Source organism: Capsella rubella, unplaced genomic scaffold, assembly GCF_000375325.1.
Source record: "Capsella rubella cultivar Monte Gargano unplaced genomic scaffold, Caprub1_0 scaffold_6, whole genome shotgun sequence".
NCBI lineage: Eukaryota > Viridiplantae > Streptophyta > Magnoliopsida > Brassicales > Brassicaceae > Capsella > Capsella rubella.
Window position 1 is genome coordinate 8849752 of NW_006238918.1, and position 18366 is coordinate 8868117.

Sequence of the window (18366 nt, forward strand, 5' to 3'; positions counted from 1 at the left end):
AAATGATAATGAATATACAGCGAACCTCAAATAGTATTTTGTCTTTACTAATATAAATTGTATAAATATAACGGACCTACAAAAATACAAAAATAAAAAAGGTTATAGATAGGTTTTTTCTGTATGATGTGATATGATGATGAATGAGGGCAATGGGACCGTATATGAGTTAAAAGAAGTGTACAAGGAAGAGGAGACAAAGCCATGATCCTCCCTTTTGCTATCTCTCCGTTCGTTACCCACATGCCCCCACCCACGTTTCCGACGGTTCCTCGTCTTCTATTGTTTTTTTTTTTGAACAATGTCTTCTATTGTTTTGTTTGGTTCTTCTCTCTTTTTATCTTAATTAGCATTTTAAGTAGTGATTTTTAAAGTCTTCTAATCAACATTTATATTTAATCCATCGTATAATAGTTCGTTTATCCGAATTTTCTAGTTGATATTTCGGAATTTCGAATAACAGCTACGAATGAAGCCGAAAACCGTAGATTTTATGGTTTCTATACGCATATAACGTTAATATACGTATAAGAGCGACTCAAATGTAAATAGTTAATAGTCTCGAAATATGGTAAGTTTTTACCGAAACCAAAGTTATAGTCATTATAGAGTTTACATTCATATATACTCAAACAAGTTTCTAAAAAAATATATAGGTATTTTGCTTAAAAGGTGTCCAATTCTTAAAATTTATAGATGTGACCGTGACCATGTGAAGTTAATTGTATACCTCCTCATTCACAAATCTAAACAAATACACATGTTCTAGTGATTGTCCTCAAGTAAACCGTTCCTACAAACACACATGCACAACAAAATCAGTAAGGAGCGAGAGTAACACTGTCTTAGTTTAGTGATTTGGCCACTGAGATAAACTAAACATTCATTAAGGAAAAACGTATGTTATTGGTAGTTTTTGGCGGAGCTACAATCCAAAAACCAAACATAAGACAGGTAGTGAGAGATAACTTAGAAAAATTTGGAAACAATAATACAACTCTCCTTTCTTGGGCCGATAAGAATGAGAAGAAGACACCAATTCTGAAAATCTCTGATGGCCAATTTCATGGCCGACTTTGGAAACCGCATTTTTATCCACTGAACGGCGCCCCTAAATACCTTACACATTTCTCAATCCCATCATTACAAAATATATTTATATACATACAACAAAGAAACAAAAATATTTGCATACGAAGACGACAAATCAAAGAAGACAAATGATTTTGTTTTTTAAGTTCAAAAATAAGAGATTTTGTTATAGTTTTTGAACTTCCTTTTTTGAGGCATAACACATGCCACGATAAACGATTCTGTAGATTCAGATGTAAGATTAGTACTAACTAAAAAACATCTGAATTATTTTCACAATCTTAGACTCAAGTGTTTTTGGCATGTGGATAAGGGATTTCATAGGTACATTGCTTATGGTAGTAATTTTTCTTGGTCTATAGTCTTATGATCATTTTTGGACACTTTTTGGAACTCGATTATTTTCCATTTCTCAACCATCCCTAATACTTGTATTCATTTAAATATATATATATATATATATATATATATATATATATATATATATGTAAACAGATTAGACACAAAAAAAAACAATTTAAATTTCTCAAAACTTTGCAAAATATCTAAAATATAGTTTTTAATCTAAAATTAATAAAAATTCAAATGATAATCTAAATACAAAATTATCCAAACATAATTTAAATTCAAAATTTCGTGTAATATCCAAAATATAAATCTATATATATAAATGAGTGAAAACCTGAATTATAATTTTAAATATTAAATTATCCGAACATAATCTAAAATTCTCGAAATTTCGTTAATAATCCGAATCCGAACAATTGCCAAATATTGAATTTTAGTATTCTATACCGTATATTTCTATTAATTAACATTTAAATACATCTACCAAGAGCCACCCATTACCTCATTATACGTTATTACCTCTTACTAAACCTGTCCCAATTAGACACTTCAGGCTTCCCCAGTCACCGCCTAACAGAGCTTGACTATACAAACAGCAAAACAAAATAATTGCAATCAGAAAACAATTTACAACTATATATTTCTTATAAACCAAAACATCAAATTCCAAAAGTGACCCCAAAATAAAATCTCTTAAGTCACAACCTCACGTGGGATATATACGATACGACGAACTACATCAGTGGCACACACTCGTAATATAAAACAACCTCCAAGGTCATTTCCATAGTTCCATCTCCTTATAACCAATAGGCCACAACTCTCTCTGCTACTTACATTTTTAACACTCCTCTCTTCTCTCTCTCTCTCGGCGTCCCTTCAAAATGGGAGGTGTCACCGTCGTGTCTTTCTTCCTTCTTCTCATCACCACCGCCACCGCCGCTCCCAAGTCCGTCTTCTCCTTCCGTGACGGTAAGCCTTATTCATACACTCTATTTCACTTTCTTACCCCCAATTCCGATTCAAACCAAAACAAAAACTCGAATCCTACTCAAATTACTTTGGTTATAGTAAATTATGGCCATCAGATTTATCTTTTTCTCAAATGGTATGTATATAAAGTAGGAAACTATATATTAAGAGCTAATTTATTATAACATGAGTAATGAATATAATGTTGGTAGCTAGAAAATATCATAAATTTTTCCAGTAATGATAATATTGTACTCGTACGAACCTGTCTCTGCTGCAACCATAGACTCGTAGTACTTAAAGAACCGAATAAAAAGAGTAAAAAATACGAATAATTCGTTCTTAGTACGATTTTAGTTTTTTTTTTTTTTGGTTTGTAAAGCTGATGTAAAATTTACAATTATACCCATGGTTCTGACACACAAAAGAAAAAAAAACACAACACAATAAAGTGTTTTTGGACATATCCTATCAATGAAGTTTGAGGAGTAGGTCATGTGTCTTAACAGGCCCAGTTAGGCTGTCTTCGGACACACCTCACGTGCTCTATTTTTTTAATTTAATTTCTTTAAAATTATTCACAAGGGTATATTGGTCATTTCAGGTATGTTACCGAACGGCGACTTCGAGCTAGGACCAAAACCATCAGACATGAAAGGAACAGAAGTGCTAAACAAGCTAGCGATACCAAACTGGGAAGTCTCAGGGTTCGTAGAGTACATTAAATCAGGACACAAACAAGGAGACATGCTTCTCGTTGTTCCTGCCGGTAAATTCGCGGTGAGGCTTGGGAACGAAGCATCGATCAAGCAAAGGCTTAAAGTTGTGAAAGGAATGTATTACTCGCTCACTTTTAGCGCTGCTAGGACTTGTGCTCAAGACGAGAGGCTTAACATATCTGTAGCACCTGACTCTGGTGTGATCCCGGTGCAGACTGTGTATAGTAGTAGTGGATGGGATTTGTATGCTTGGGCGTTCCAAGCTGAGAGTGATGTTGCAGAAGTTGTGATTCATAATCCAGGTGTTGAGGAAGATCCAGCTTGTGGTCCGCTCATTGATGGTGTTGCTATGAGATCTCTTTACCCTCCTCGACCAACCAACAGTAAGTGATTACTATACTCTGTTTTTATACTCTGTTTTTTGCTCTGTTTTTGTGATTCTTGAACTGTGATGTAACTATATGATTTAGGAATGTTTAAAGTTTTAGTGTTTTGATTTGACAGAGAACATATTGAAGAATGGAGGATTTGAAGAAGGTCCATTAGTACTACCTGGCGCAACCACAGGGGTTTTGATCCCACCGTTCATAGAAGACGATCACTCTCCTTTACCAGGTTGGATGGTCGAGTCTCTCAAAGCTGTCAAGTACGTAGATGTTGAACACTTCTCAGTTCCACAAGGTCGCAGAGCCATTGAGCTTGTAGCTGGCAAAGAGAGCGCCATAGCTCAAATTGTTAGGACTGTCATTGGGAAGACTTATGTGCTGTCTTTCGCTGTTGGAGACGCAAACAACGCTTGCAAAGGATCGATGGTGGTCGAGGCTTTTGCAGGGAAAGAGACACTTAAGGTTCCTTACGAGTCCCGTGGCACAGGAGGGTTCAAACGAGCTTCTATCCGGTTTGTAGCGGTTTCGAACCGATCAAGAATCATGTTTTACAGCACTTTCTATTCCATGAGAAGCGATGATTTCTCGTCATTGTGCGGTCCTGTGATCGATGATGTGAAGCTTATAAGCGTTCGTAAACCATAGATGGAATCAGATCCTATTACAAAAACAGCAGCGTGTGGCCTTTCTTTTTACCTAAAATTGTCTTTGGTGTGTTTTCTATAGGCAGATGGGGGCCTTGCTTATATTGTATTTTCTTGTATGAGAAGGCAAAAGAAACGTTGCCGTTATCTTATTATGTATGTAGGCCTTTTAAATTTTTATATGGAGAGTTTCATTACAAAACTTTACAAGAATAAAGGTGTGTATGCATATCTACATTTCGAATTGAAAGATCATTTCTAATTCCATCGACTAAAAAATGAATATTACTACCAAAAGCACCAATGTTGGATGATGATGTCAAGAAGGTAACGAGGTCATGATTAGTTAGGTTGACAAGAAAAGGTGACTTCGGACACTCATTGAGAAAGGCTTGGAATCTTCCGTAGCTGTTGAAGCATGAGGACCATTGACTCACAGACATACAAAGAAGCATTAGGAGAAACTTTTATACCATTAAGTATGCTCCAATTTGCACCAAAACAACAGAACAATAAGAAATTTAGTATGTACGTTCTTTAAACCAAACATAAGGGTCACATTCAACATTACAATAATAAGTTTGGTAAACAGCATGAACTATGAATGTTTAGAAACCTAACTCATAATAAGAAACTATAGAGAACTCATCTCATATTTCATTGACCAAATGCACTCTCACAGCCCTTACCAGACCTCCTGAGCGTTCAAACTCACAAACCACAGAGTCTCCGATTTTCAGATTGTACGTTTGACATAGACCTGTCCAGCCACTGATACAAACGGTTTGGCCACCAGAATAGAATCTAGGTTTGCCGACCTTTTTTTCTGTGGGAAGAAGGTAATCCACGGTAGATTCAGTGGGACCAAACTTCAAGCCATACTTCTCAATCACCGGTCTGGGCACATACTAGTTGCAAAGACATGGGAAATAGAAACAAAGGACATGTCTTAGCTGTAAAGGCAACATACATAAACTGAAAATTTTTCGAATCAAACAGATTCTTGAGTCTTGAAACACCTATTATTACCAGAACGTTATTGCTTTTTGCCAGTGTCTTCACAAAGTAGGGGTTTTCGGGGTTCAGAAGGTATCGCTCAGGGTTTTTGACATCAGAACAACCCTGTTTCGCTCGGCCATTTGCTGAGAATTCCACTAAAACAGAAACAGAAAGAACCAAATTTTGGCATTATAGAGTAAAGAAAAGAACAGTACTGAGTTTGAAGATCATCAAGATGACTCTTTGGATGTGAATTGCCTTACCAGAAGCAGAGGCAGTGGTTGTCTCCTTGTGAGAATCGTGGAGATTAGGATGAAGCGGTTCAGTTTCTGGTTCAACTTCAAGTGGTACGTCCATGATCTCATCCCCATTATCCTTAAAAATTTTCACTTCAAGAAACATCGTGTCATCGTGTCTGAAGAACAGGTTATCATTTGGACCTAAGTGGTTGTCATCCACAAACTCATCCCAGTCTTCTCCTTTCATATACAGATCGTCATCGCCTTGCTCAAGCCAGAGTTGCCAGGAATGTTCCCAACGAACACTAATCACAACTCTGTGTTTAAAAGCCCCGAGCGTGCTTATCACAAACTTCTCCGGGATAATCCTCTTCATAAAAGCAGAAGTCAGAAACAGTTTCACAACAACAACAAAACAATACTGACATTAAAGAAAGGAAAAATGAAACTAAAAGCTATAAGACAATCTGCAAAACATGATCTTTAAAGCTTAGATTGTAGGACAGGAAATGCAGAGAAAAGGTATGAAAATAACTAAAACCAACACTATCAGAAACATGAGCTAAACGCTAGTGCAACCTGTGATCTAAAGGTAACACCTTTATAGGAGATACAACAGGTCAATACGTAACAAGACAGTTCACAAGATAAAGACTAGGCAGAACAAGAAGCAGGAGGCACTCTGGCAGTAAAATCTCCCCAAAAAGTTTCCTAAAAGATAAAAAGATCTGAGCTTTTTCGAACAACAATAACAACATCCAAAGCACACAGAAGAAGCAATTCAAGCGAGTACAGTTTAAGTAATCAAAGCAATTCAATGGAAGGACCTCAAAGAACAGTGAGTACAAAATCAAAGCAGCTCCAACTTTAAACGATTACAAAAGCGGAGAGACTTATTTTGGGGTTACCATGGATTTAGATTTCCAGTTTAGTCCTGGAGACAAAGACTTCCAAAACCAAGGCGTGCTCACATTTGCTTGAATCTTATCAATAACACCCTTCGGCAACATTTTTGTTCTCTTCAAAGCTTGATTGATTCTGAAAAACTAGGCTTTGTAAGATGACTTGCATGTATGATGATCAAATCATAACTACAGTTAAGTTGAGGAAAAAGAAAAAGATCAAACCTTTAACGAGTTATTTCACTTTTCTTACTTCACTTCTTCGATCGTTTCTTTCGATTTGCTAACCCTAAAGAGTTACAAAGCAAATAACACGAAAGATTGTGAGTGTGAGATAGAGAGGAACGAAGAAAGACGCAAACTTTTGTAAGATCTTAGGTCAGAACAAGGTAAAGCAATATGCGTAAAAAGCAAGTAATTGCGTTAACAGTAACGTCGCCGGAGCGTGAAATGTACGCACCGTCACAGTAGACGAAGCTCCCTCTCTCGCTGCTGCGTCTGCTCCAGTTCTTCTCCCTCAAATCACTCAGCTTTGAGAAAGCGAGGAGACGCAACACTGCCAAATGTGCTGTCACTTCGACTCGTTCGGAAACTTTTGGTGAAACAGTATTACTGGGCCGGATATGACCCATTAAGGGCCCATATTAGTCTAGACTCCATAGTGAGAAAATTGACAAAAACTAATCGGTGTGACGAGTGACTTCTCAAATACATTAGTAGAAGAAACTTAGCAGCACAGTGAGTAATATCCAAATTGCAATACAAGTTTGTTTCAACACAAGTGTCTCATTTAGCACTACAACAGTTGAGAGCTGTTAAATCTTGTTACTAGAGAGGAGGACTAGTCCTAGTCTTCATTGACGAAATGCACTCTAACACCTGTAACCAGACTACCTGACCGTTCAATTTCGCAAACCACATAGTCTCCGACGTTCAGCTTATACTTCCGACATACAACAGACCACCCGCTGAAGCAAGGCTGGCCGTTATAGAACCGAAGAATGCCTTCCTCTTTTTGTCCCCCGGGAAGGAGGAAGTCAATAGTGGAATGAAGGGGACCAAACTTCAAGCGATAACGATGAATCACCGGTCGGCTCATGTACTAATGGACAAACAGGGAACATATACAAATCTTAGCTTTAAAGGAAACAAGAAAAGACTGACAATGTAAACAAACACTGCTATTATTACCAGAACGTCGTTCCTTTTTGTCACTACTTTCACAAAGTGAGGGTTTTCGGGATTCAAGAGGTATCGCATAGGATTCATGACATCACGACGATGTCTTACTCGGCCATTTGTTCCTCCATTTTCTGAGAATTCCGCCAAAGAAGGAAATTTAGCATAGAAAACAAATAATAGTTTTGAGTTTGAAGCGTATCAAAATGCTTCTTTCTATCTGAATAGCCTTACCAGAGCCAGAGGCAGAGACAGTGACTGTCTCCTTGTGAGAATTCTGGGGCTTATGATGAAGTGGTTCAGTTTCGAGTTCAACTTCAAGAGGTACGTCCATGATCTCATACCCATTATTCTTAAAGATTTGCACTTCAAAATCCATCGTGTCATCGTGTCTAAAGAACAAAGTATCATTTGGACCTAAATGGTTGTCATCCACAAACTCATTCCAGTCTTCTTCTTGCATAAACAGATCGTCCTTGTCTCGTTCAAGCCAGAGTTGCCAGGAATTTTCCCAACGAACACTAAACACAACTCTGTGCTCGAAAGCCCCGGGTGTACTTCCCACAATCTTTTCCGGAATAATCCTCTTCACAGACCAAGAAATCAGAATAGTTGACAACAAAAACACATTACTGACATTAAAAAGAGGATATATGAGCCTCAATCTATAGCTTTCCAAAGAAAACTCACAAGCAGCAAAAAAAGGGCGTAAAATATTGATTTGTAAGTCAAGCAATGCAGAGAAAAAGGTATCAAAAAGAACTAAAATAAACACTAGCAGAAACACAGCTAAAAGAAAACGAAACCAGCGAAGTAAAAGTACCCATAACAGGAGATAAAACAGGTCAATAAGCAACAAAAGTATTTTTAAGCAAAACAAGAAGCAGGGGGCGTTATTGCATTATCTTTCCAAAGTTTCTTGAAAGATCTGAGCTTTTTCGAACAACAACAACATACGGATAGTACTGCAATAAATTGTCTATAAAAAGGGGTAAACTAAACATGAAAGGATTGTCACGTTTTAACTGTTCTAGCAACAACATCAAAAGCAAAGAAAAGAAGCAAGTCGACAGAGGACATGTCACATGTTTAGCCTAAACTAGAAACATATGTTCTTGTAACAAAGAAAATTCAAAGGAAAGAGACGGAGACAGAGACTTTTGAGTTAAAAATTAACAGAGGAGGAGAGTCATAATTAAGTTACCATGGATTTAGATTTCCAATTTTGTCCTGGAGACAGAGACTTCCAGAAGCAAGGCTTGCTCACATTTTCTTGGAGCTTATCAACAACACTTTTAGGCAACATGTTCTTTTTCTGCAAATTAGGGTTTGTCAGATGATGTGTTAATAACTTCAGGGCCAAAAATTAGAGAAGAAAAAAAGAACAAACATTGTACGGACAAGGTGAAAATATCTCAGGTCAAAAAAAAGGCAAAGTCATAACGTTTCCAAAGACTGACCATAGGGTGGTATCGCCGGAGCGTGAACTGCACGCAACGTCACAGTTGAAGAATGCTTCTCCTCGCTGCTGCTCTTCTCCCTTAACAGAGAGTGACCGAGTCTTATAAAGAGAGAGAGAGAGAGTGAGACAGAGAGAGAGAGACTGAGACAGACATGTTAAATGTATGATGGTCACTTAACTTTGACTGCTTATGGAATTGTGGAAACAAATATTAACTGGGCTGAAGCCCAAATAAAAGACTGGCCCATATAGAAGTTTAGAATCATCTCATCACTCTGAACATCTATCAGTACACAAATTTCAGTGACATGAATGGCAAGTTTATCCTAATATTGCAGAGTAGATGCGTATGGTTATGCTCCATTGAAGAACATGGTGAATTGGTCATACAATGTTGCAAAAAAAAATAGAAGCTTGTTCAGGAGAATAACTGATTCGGGTAACTGGTTGCGTCACTTACTGCTTCCAGTTCTGCAGTCAAGAATCGAATAGATACCGAAGCAGAGGAGCTACGACTGCTACACTTAAGCTGTTCCCAAGCATCGCGTATCTGCACAAAAGAAGAATACATAGATTTTTATACAGTGTAGTTAGCAAGTCCGTTAAATGGATGGATTCAAACTCCACATTTCAAATACAGTAGTGAGAAATAAGGTGTTCATGGGTTTGAGTTCTATACTGGAATAAAAATTGTGCCTCTGTTATACTTGGATGTACATAATCTATATATTTAGCAGCGTTTTCTGTTTTAAATGGTGTTTATGGTATGAAACAGTGTACCTTTGTCGAAGGCTTATGTGCTTGGGGAAATCAAACTCCTCAGGGAATGAGTGAAAGTTAGCTACCTGATCAAACAGAAATCGAATATTATCTTTCATTGAAACAAAGCTGATCCTTCTCATTAAGGATGCGTTGGTGGTATAGATATATTGTCATTAACCTCTCTAGGGGTGAAGTATCTAAGCCGTTGCTCCTTCAAACAAGATTCTTTCCCCTTGATTTTTGGCTGCGTGATCACAGATCCACGATGAGCATTTCTTTTCACTTGCAGTAAGTAGAGGAAAATAATATTTGTACATTTGATGGAAGAATATACCTGGACAGTTGCCAAGAGGGAACCAGTGCCTTTCACATATCGATAATAACTCTTTGTGAAACAGCAGCATCTCTTTGAATCAGGGTAAACAATGTCCATTGCGTTTCCCCATCTCTCTATCAAACTTACAGGTACTAGATATTGATCTACAGATTCTGGGACAGAATCGTCTTCTTGTCCATTACAATCTTTGGATTCATTCTCAGAGTCATCAAAACTACTTGGCTCGCCATCCACTTGTGCAGCAGGCTCGAGAAACTTCTCAACTGGTTCGCAAAACTGAAGTAATTTTTCCAATCCCTCTTCTGCTTGACAATCTCCAAACTTCGCCTGATCATCACGCCCATATAATGGGTCTGGAGACCAGAGTAGTTTGTTATTACCGTGTTGAGACTTAAATGGCAGAGGCTTTCTTTTGGCCTACAAAGTAACCAGGTAAATTAAAGTTTGTGAGACATTTTACTTAAACAAAAAGAGACAGTGCACACTGTACACCTTCATAATCAGCATATACGTATACATTCTCAGTACATAAATAACATATTTGGGTACACGGATATGCGTCAAATGCACTACGTATTCATAAGATAAAGAGAACATACCATACAAAAATAACGGGGTCTTGAATACGGCACACCAAACTGCAACGGACTCAATATAAACTCTTGTGTGACATAATTTAATTTTGTTAATGTATCAATCATTTCCATATGGGTATCCGAAGTCTGCACCAACAAACACCACCAATAAGCAAAAAACCTCGCAAATTCAAGAAATATTATCGATAGTGAACAAGTACAAATGATGGTCGAAAAATATCTGTTATTAACTCCAGCTGGTAAGCAGAGGCAAACACAAACCTCAAATCCAACAACATTCTCTACAAATAACATCTGTGGAGGCTTATTTGTATGCGGTATAAGCTCCAGAATCCTGAGAAACGAAAATGCCCGAGCATCACCAGAGTGTTTCTGAAGGCCTATCCAAAAAAAAACTGTTAGAACTCAAACACATCCACTACCGATAAGCAAATCATGTTGCTCATAAGGGAAGAAAAAAAACGGTGAATCACCTTGTCGAGTATAAGGTTGACAAGGAGGAGAAAGAAGCCAAGCATCTGCATTATACTTATCTAAGTCAGCAGCAGTGAGGCTCTGAATATTTCCCTATGAAACAAACATAACACTAACAAAACTTCAGCAAAAATAAACACGAAATCGATAGTGACACCGCAAACGTAATTGATGACACAATGGCATGATTCCAATTCAAAACCAACTTATTCAGCAAACTAGAACAAATCATAGCCTAAGGCATCCTCTACAAATTACAAATGGAACAGTGATTGCATTGATCTATCAATATATATAACATAACCATTAAGCAACCAAACCAGTTTAGAAAAATCAAATTTACATAGATTCTCTTAAGTTCTTCTACACAGAGATTGAGATTAAACATGAACACTAAGAACAAAGAAGAAACCTGATAAGGACGGTGTTTGAAATTATGCTGATAAACATCATTAGCAGAATCATTGATCTCAAAAGCTTCTACTACTTCTGCGACAACGCCTGACGCCATCAAAGAGTATCTCTGAGAGAGTAAACGCAAACACAGAAATTAGGGTTTTACAAACAGAGTTAGACGACACCAAAAAAAAAAATTAAAATTAGAGGTGAAGGAGAAGTGTTACCATTCCACCGATACCACTGTAGAACTCGAGAACTCGCCATGGCTTCTTCTCAACGATGCTCTGCAAGCTTAGTTCCGCCATGGCTTCTTCTTCTTCTTCTTCTTCTTCTTCTCTGCTTAATTTTTGGGAGTTTTTATTTATTTTTCTTAATTCGTTTGGGTCAAAATTAAACTCTTAATTTAATTATTCGGTTTACTAATAGAACCATACCAGTCTTATTCGGTTTACTGCTAGAACCATGTCTTTTTGTCGTTTTCCTTTATTAATTAGCAAGAAACCCCTCAAAGTAACCAATAGTTTGCAAAGTAACCCTTAACTTACAAATTGTTAAAACAAAACACGAAACAATAAACTTGCATGTATTAACTTAAGAAAAGTGAGCTATGTTGTGACCTTCTTTATGATAGTTTTCTTATATCATGATATATATGACTGTTTCATGTAGTTTAATTAGTGACACATTCTACATATGATAGTTTTCTTATATCGTGGTTACTTGGTTAGTGTATTACCATTATAAAAAGCATTGAGATTTTATAAGTTTGATATATGTAGTCTTAATTAGTTGATGTGAGGTAAAAAGATCTACATGGGTTTAATAACTCTAGCTATAGATCTTTAACACTAGCTACATTCAAATAGTTATACTTAGATTTCTGGCCAAACTTGAGAAAGACTTAAGACTATGATCTAGTGGTTTAGTTTGGGATTTCTCATATACATTGGTCATAAGAACATATAAAAATGATGATGAAGCATAAAATGGAAGCATTCCCCAAAGATAAATCGAATAGATTCTCTCTTTTCTTTTTTGTGTTCGTCAGTTTTTCTTTACCATTCCCCGAGACAATATGGTGGGTTTATTCATTATTATGAATTCTTCTTCCCATTTTTTTATTTTATTACTTTGTCTCTCTATTAATGATTCTTTTTATATATTCTTTTTCAAGTTACCCATTATTTTTCTTTCTTCAAGTTCGAGTTATAGCTTTTACTGCAACTTATGGATAAGGAAGGCATTAAGGCTCGGAGACATGGACGGAGTCTTGGATAGGGCACATTCATATGTATATATTCACCATATATGTAACCAATGTTTAAGGGTGCATAACAATTAAGAATTAAGATATGTATAAAAAAATAAGAATTTTCACTAAATATATATATATATATATATAATTTTACATTTTACGTAAATTAAGACAATACTATTTCATCAAACACGTTATTGTTCATTATTAATACATGCATGAACGTTATTTCGCCAAATAATACGTTGAACGTTTTTTGAACGTTTTACCAACGGTTACACTATATTTTATAAACATGTGTATATATAATAGATATGGTATCTATTAATCATTCGTCGCATTCTACTGTCGTGTGTAATATTACTGTGCTTTTTTCGTCGTATTATATCATATAGCTGACTCAACTTTGGAGAGACATGTAGTATACCACAATGGAAAGGCTGATTTGACAGTAAAAAAAGATATTGCAGTGTACCACACAAACGACAATTCATTCATAATTTGTATGTGGGATATATATAGTAACGTAAGGAAAATTACAAATTATATATAAATTTGAAAAAAGGACACAAAGATGGTCAAGATACGAACCTCAAAGCCTTTTCCTTCTTATTCTTGTTTTTAGTCTATAGTTTTCGATGTTTTTTTCTCTTAAGTTTTGTTTGAGAATCACGAACGAATAAGTTCTAAACGGATATATATATACATGACTCTTCAGTACAATAATATTAAAACTTCAAGGGCCACACTTCAAAGACTAAAGAAAGGAGAAATTATACGTTCAAAGACTAAAGAAACGTTCATCATTTAAGGGAACATATACGTTCCTTGAAACTGTTGCCATGCAACTTTTGCTTTAACAGTGATAGAGAGGTTTTTCACTCCTGACGCGCACGAGAGCATATTATACCATAAACCTCCATCAATATAAATATACATACGTACGAATATAGCTAGTTAACATGTGTATATATCTTACCAATCATAGAGAAAACACCTAGTCGAGGTTAATGAATATATAATATGATACATGCTCGAAATAGATGAGAACTATATATATCCCTCAGCTTTGATGGTCTTATCGTTAGTCAATCTATTATGCATAGACCGTTAACAAAAGAAATCTATAAGAGCATATACGAGTTTGGGGTCCCAAAAAGGTCGAAGAATCTTTTTATTGTTTAAGTTTATTTGGTGAAATTTAGTGAAATATTTATTCTATCTCATAGCAAAGAGTCCACCCGTTAGTCAAAAATAGTACTTGTTATTACAGCCCACATTTACACACATCAGAATTTGAACTTGGAGTCTACTTTGCTACTATATATATATTATAAACTCTTTTAAGTACGAGAATGTAGTCTTGATAAAATTTTAAAATATCAATTTCACTTGTCGTCTTAAATAAATAATATATACATCTGTCAAGTATTTGAAAAAAAAAAAAATTGGTATTGAATTTGGCAGTATGTATCAGCTTTTGTGAAGCAGAAGCAAAATGAAAACGGCTGATATATCGAAAGCTTTAAGTAATCTTCTTTTCTTTGTTTAAAACAGTGGGGACTAGCTAGCTAGTTAAAAAAAATGATAGATAAATTTAAAGTCCTCGAAATATATAAACACAGATAAATTTTGTTTCTTTTGGGAAAAAACGTAGTTTATGGAGAATCACAACATTAAAGGAAATGCACTAAAGCTGAAGCAAATGAGAAAGTGAAAAAAAAAAAAAAAATTGAAACCCTAGTTTCACTTCAAATAATGTTCCCGGTTTGTTAAACGAAGGGCCTTTTGCTTTGCATGTCCATATAAATATATGAGAAGAGTACACAACATCACCTTCATATGCTAGCTCGGCTACACTCTCTTTTAAGACTTTCCAATTAACATCCTCAGGTAATCAAACACATTAAAATACTAAGGGTGATCACATTTGTATAATATATATACTTTTATTTTGTGTAACGCTTTATATTTAATGTTTTTTTCAATGGGGACGTACGTAGGTACATAGAAGAAGATGAATAGGCCGGGAGATTGGAACTGCAGATCGTGTAGCCACCTCAACTTCCAGAGGAGGGATTCATGCCAACGTTGTAGAGAGCCTAGACTGGTGGGTGGCATGATCAGTACCGACTTACTCAGCGGTTTTGGTAGCCGACCAGTCAGTAACTCCTTTGGTTTCAACACCGGGCCTGACGTGAGACCGGGTGATTGGTACTGTAACCTTGGGAACTGTGGGACGCACAATTTTGCCAACAGGTCTAGTTGTTTCAAGTGTGGTGCTGCCAAAGATGAGTTTTCTAGCTCAAGTGCCGCTGCGACAACCGGGTTTATAGACATGAATGTTGGTCCAAGACGTGGTGGTGGTGGCCTTTTTGGTTTTGGCAGCAGCAGTGGTGGTGGTGGCGGCGGCGGCACAGGCCGTTCTTCTTGGAAATCTGGAGATTGGATTTGCCCAAGGTACGTACTTCTTTTTGTTAATGTGTGTCGGTGCTCTTTTTGTTATTCATGTATATGGTTCATGGGTTTATAACTTGATCACGTAATAAAGTATAATTCATGCATGCTGGTTTAAACTAGAAAATAAACAAAAGAACTCATGCATGCTGGCTTACGTACGTAAGCTAGAACGACCGTTCATATATTATACGTATGTGTGGAATATATCGGTACATTTGTATTGTAGAAACTGATTTGGTTTATGTATATATATAGGTCAGGCTGCAACGAACATAACTTCGCAAGCAGGTCAGAGTGTTTCAGGTGTAACGCACCAAAGGAACCTGCCACCGAACCACCGTATTAGTCTCATCATGATCAAGTAAATTAATCTCATTTTGCAACAATATTGTGTATAGTTCTAAATTTCTAATCACAAATTTTCAAACAGTGTACTTTAACGTATATTCCTTCTTTTTTTGGATTCATCAGAAAAGCAGTAAAGGAGAAGAACACTGATGAAGAATTGGAGCAAGATACCGACCCTTTATGTCGTGATGATTTGTCTTTTTTTTTTTTTGCTTTCTTTAGATTTGACTCGCTCTTCTCACATCTCGTAGCAACCTTTGTCTGGTTTTATTTTAGAATGTAAGCAATTCGAAATTTTTCGGAAGCGTTTTGTATTAATTTCGATCGGTTTCCTAGCTAGAGCAACGTACGTTTGTTTTAATATCGACTCTTAGTTTTATATTAAACTTGTTGCATTCTGATTCACTCTTGAAGCATTTGATAAGTTCTGAAAATCCTGTTAACGCAATTCTTGTTAATTACTATCTAAATTTATAGTAGGAATGGAGCTAGTTTTAAGTTAAAACCAAACAAAAACACTAGTTGTGGTCCGGACCACAACTAAACCTTTTGTTCAATCCAATGCCTCAAAAAAAAAGCGTGATACAATAATCAAAATTTAAAATTTCAAAGGTAGATCAAGATTAAGCATCCAGGAGAGGTGACAAGGACCATGAGATATATAAATGAGTTAACCACCAAATAATCGAAAGAAAAATTGTATGAGCCCCTTCTAAAATGAGAATAGCTAGTTATCAGAAAACTATATTATGTATGCGATCCCTAATTATATTTATTACTTTAGCAAACGTCACACACAAACATTTCGTGCCAATTTATCCGCTTTAACATTTGCTCGTCTAAAATATTTGTACGGCAATTTTCATATTGACCATTCAATTTTTCTCTTAGTTATTTTTAACCATCTCCGTTTCGCACTATAACTACATTTACTCACTTGATACGTTCGATCTATTCTACTTTTATTGCTAGTTCCACTATCATGATTTTGGACTCAAAACTAGTATAAACAAGCGTACGTACGTGTCCTCACACACACGTTACAGTTTTGCATAGGATTCCTCATTCAATGAACTCATCATATAGAGAGGTGTTGTTAAGATTATCATCAAACGGGTCAAAGAAAAAAAAGAAGACAAACCAGTCTTTAATGTCTGCTACTATAATCCATTGCTTAGCTTTTAAAAGGGTTGTTGCACTAATTGGCTTTTACTAAAGAATCTTTCGTTTTTTTTTTTGTGTTTTCCCCCACTTTTTAAGTTCATTCATCATTTTATTCTTCTTTGGTTTTAGTGTAGTGAAAGTACGTCTTAGGTATTATCACAATTCACATGCATCATGGTGAACAACGTCGTCGTCTTCCCACTTTGAATTTCAAAACCATCATCAATCATTATTAGATTCGTTTGTGAATTGTATACGATAAAGTACATACAATTCCAGCTTATCAATATCGTATTACATAACTCCTAAATCATATCTTAAACTATTATATTAACTTATAGCTATTTACATTATTGTGAAGTGCACATCACTTGCTAAATTATTATATTAATACAGTTCCGTTACTGAAAGATCACTAATTAAGTAATCATTTAATTACAAATTGGTGTTACACTAAGTCATGGCTTAAAATTTAGTGTAGGCATGTATATAGCTTTAATCATATTTCATGCAAACCCATATTAACTAGAACAAATCAGGGTAGTAACCAATAAGTGGTTTAATCTAAAGTCTTGTGTATATATACATAGATATAGTGTTTCTTTTGATGAGCAAATGAGAATTGAGAGAGACACGTCGATGACCAATCTAAGTAAAGTGCACATCACTTGTTAAATAAACAAAATTTTCTTACTGTTAAAGTCAATTTTTTAAAAAAATATATATATAACAAAAAGCAATAGCAAAGATAACTTTTTATCCATTTCAAAAAAACACCCTTACAAAAACAATAACAAATTCATAATTTTTGGGAAAATTGCAGTAACTTTTTAAAAAGTTTTAAAATTTTCTCTTTAACCCACATAAAAAAGCAAAGCATGTTCATCTTTCTAAGGTCTTTTGTTCTTAGCCCTTCTTTCTTTTTGTTTTGTTGCAACTCTTCCACCACATTCTTCCTAATAATTTCTATCTTTATGCAAAGCAAGCAATTGACATGGATGGAACATGTATTTGTTAATAAATTTGATGAAAGCTCATTATTTTTTGCAAGGTATACGAGTATAGTTCTACCGGAAAAAATGAAATCTTGATTCATAATAAATCGATGCAAATTATTTTCATCACAACTTTCAGAATCACTTATATTCAGTTTTTCTTACATTATTTAATTATAACAGCATGAAAATATAATTATAAATGATGTAAAACAATATTTTCTTTTTGTAATTCTCCACACGAGTTCTTTAAATTTTTGTCACCAATATACAATATATAGATTTAAATAAAATGGATAACAATACATCAACGATAATTGTATAACTTACTAACACATCAACCATACTAGTATAAATTACTAACATCGATCCACATAAGTTTTTTTTTTTGAGTTGTAAATCTAAATTAGTATTTGATAATCGAACTTAAAAATGCATACATGATATATATAAAAAGATTGAAACACATCAAATACCACATTATCTTATATCATGAAAATTCCATCTATAGTTCAGTAGATAAATGAAGAAAAAAAAGGAGGAGGGGGAAGATATCTTACATATTGTAAATTTGAGTGCATATAAATCATTAGAGTCTAAAATGCTAATAAAATAGCATAAAACTATATAACCA

At 35.3% G+C, this 18366-nt stretch overlaps 5 protein-coding genes across 7 annotated transcripts; 2 read left to right on the forward strand and 3 right to left on the reverse strand.

Moving 5' to 3' along the window:
* The first annotated feature begins 2285 nt into the window (after positions 1–2285).
* Positions 2286–4411, forward strand: LOC17881637. Its single transcript, XM_006287914.2, has 3 exons — positions 2286–2412; positions 3017–3514; positions 3636–4411. Exons 1-3 carry the CDS (start codon positions 2325–2327, stop codon positions 4160–4162), a joined length of 1113 nt encoding a protein of 370 aa, XP_006287976.1. The 5' UTR covers positions 2286–2324; the 3' UTR covers positions 4163–4411.
* Positions 4412–4656: 245 nt separating this feature from the next.
* LOC17882939 (B3 domain-containing protein At5g25470) lies at positions 4657–6865 on the reverse strand. The gene is made up of 6 exons (XM_006286737.2): positions 6762–6865; positions 6527–6590; positions 6308–6437; positions 5424–5769; positions 5191–5315; positions 4657–5069 (listed from the first exon to the last, which is right to left on the reverse strand). The coding sequence occupies exons 3-6, from the start codon at positions 6407–6409 to the stop codon at positions 4812–4814; spliced, it is 831 nt and encodes a 276-aa protein (XP_006286799.1). The 5' UTR covers positions 6410–6437; positions 6527–6590; positions 6762–6865; the 3' UTR covers positions 4657–4811.
* Positions 6866–6985: 120 nt separating this feature from the next.
* Positions 6986–9026, reverse strand: LOC17881394 (B3 domain-containing protein At5g25475). The gene is made up of 5 exons (XM_006289081.2): positions 8941–9026; positions 8685–8795; positions 7715–8066; positions 7493–7614; positions 6986–7403 (listed from the first exon to the last, which is right to left on the reverse strand). The coding sequence occupies exons 1-5, from the start codon at positions 8941–8943 to the stop codon at positions 7149–7151; spliced, it is 843 nt and encodes a 280-aa protein (XP_006289143.2). The 5' UTR covers positions 8944–9026; the 3' UTR covers positions 6986–7148.
* On the reverse strand, positions 8941–11840 carry LOC17883675 (tRNA (cytosine(38)-C(5))-methyltransferase). 3 transcript variants are annotated; one of them, XM_023779982.1, is made up of 10 exons: positions 11735–11840; positions 11524–11634; positions 11111–11204; positions 10899–11017; positions 10641–10763; positions 10039–10458; positions 9883–9948; positions 9723–9787; positions 9403–9492; positions 8941–9041 (listed from the first exon to the last, which is right to left on the reverse strand). In XM_023779982.1, the coding sequence occupies exons 1-9, from the start codon at positions 11813–11815 to the stop codon at positions 9420–9422; spliced, it is 1152 nt and encodes a 383-aa protein (XP_023635750.1). In that variant the 5' UTR covers positions 11816–11840; the 3' UTR covers positions 8941–9041; positions 9403–9419. The 3 variants fall into 3 exon arrangements, with proteins under 3 accessions (XP_023635750.1, XP_023635749.1, XP_006289476.1); XM_023779981.1 differs by having other exon boundaries at positions 8941–9225; XM_006289414.2 differs by having other exon boundaries at positions 8941–9492.
* A 2759-nt stretch (positions 11841–14599) lies between these two features.
* Positions 14600–15978, forward strand: LOC17883493 (uncharacterized RNA-binding protein C17H9.04c). Its single transcript, XM_006288705.2, has 4 exons — positions 14600–14658; positions 14769–15225; positions 15481–15586; positions 15697–15978. The coding sequence occupies exons 2-3, from the start codon at positions 14783–14785 to the stop codon at positions 15569–15571; spliced, it is 534 nt and encodes a 177-aa protein (XP_006288767.1). The 5' UTR covers positions 14600–14658; positions 14769–14782; the 3' UTR covers positions 15572–15586; positions 15697–15978.
* The last annotated feature ends 2388 nt before the right edge of the window (positions 15979–18366 follow it).

Coding starts and splice junctions, on each gene's coding strand:
- LOC17881394 (XM_006289081.2), bottom strand. Junction 7,615..7,714: donor TGTCTCTGCCTCTGGCTCTG/GTAAGGCTATTC, acceptor CGGAATTCTCAG/AAAATGGAGGAACAAATGGC. Junction 7,404..7,492: donor CAAAAAGGAACGACGTTCTG/GTAATAATAGCA, acceptor TTTGTCCATTAG/TACATGAGCCGACCGGTGAT.
- LOC17883493 (XM_006288705.2), top strand. CDS start 14,783: ATGAATAGGCCGGGAGATTGGAACTGCAGATCGTGTAGCCACCTCAAC. Junction 15,226..15,480: donor GGAGATTGGATTTGCCCAAG/GTACGTACTTCT, acceptor GTATATATATAG/GTCAGGCTGCAACGAACATA.
- LOC17882939 (XM_006286737.2), bottom strand. CDS start 6,409: ATGTTGCCGAAGGGTGTTATTGATAAGATTCAAGCAAATGTGAGCACG. Junction 5,316..5,423: donor AACCACTGCCTCTGCTTCTG/GTAAGGCAATTC, acceptor TTTCTGTTTTAG/TGGAATTCTCAGCAAATGGC. Junction 5,070..5,190: donor CAAAAAGCAATAACGTTCTG/GTAATAATAGGT, acceptor CTTTGCAACTAG/TATGTGCCCAGACCGGTGAT.
- LOC17881637 (XM_006287914.2), top strand. CDS start 2,325: ATGGGAGGTGTCACCGTCGTGTCTTTCTTCCTTCTTCTCATCACCACC. Junction 2,413..3,016: donor CGTCTTCTCCTTCCGTGACG/GTAAGCCTTATT, acceptor TGGTCATTTCAG/GTATGTTACCGAACGGCGAC. Junction 3,515..3,635: donor CCCTCCTCGACCAACCAACA/GTAAGTGATTAC, acceptor TTGATTTGACAG/AGAACATATTGAAGAATGGA.
- LOC17883675 (XM_023779982.1), bottom strand. CDS start 11,815: ATGGCGGAACTAAGCTTGCAGAGCATCGTTGAGAAGAAGCCATGGCGA. Junction 11,635..11,734: donor ACAGTGGTATCGGTGGAATG/GTAACACTTCTC, acceptor TTACTCTCTCAG/AGATACTCTTTGATGGCGTC. Junction 11,018..11,110: donor TCAACCTTATACTCGACAAG/GTGATTCACCGT, acceptor TTTTTTGGATAG/GCCTTCAGAAACACTCTGGT.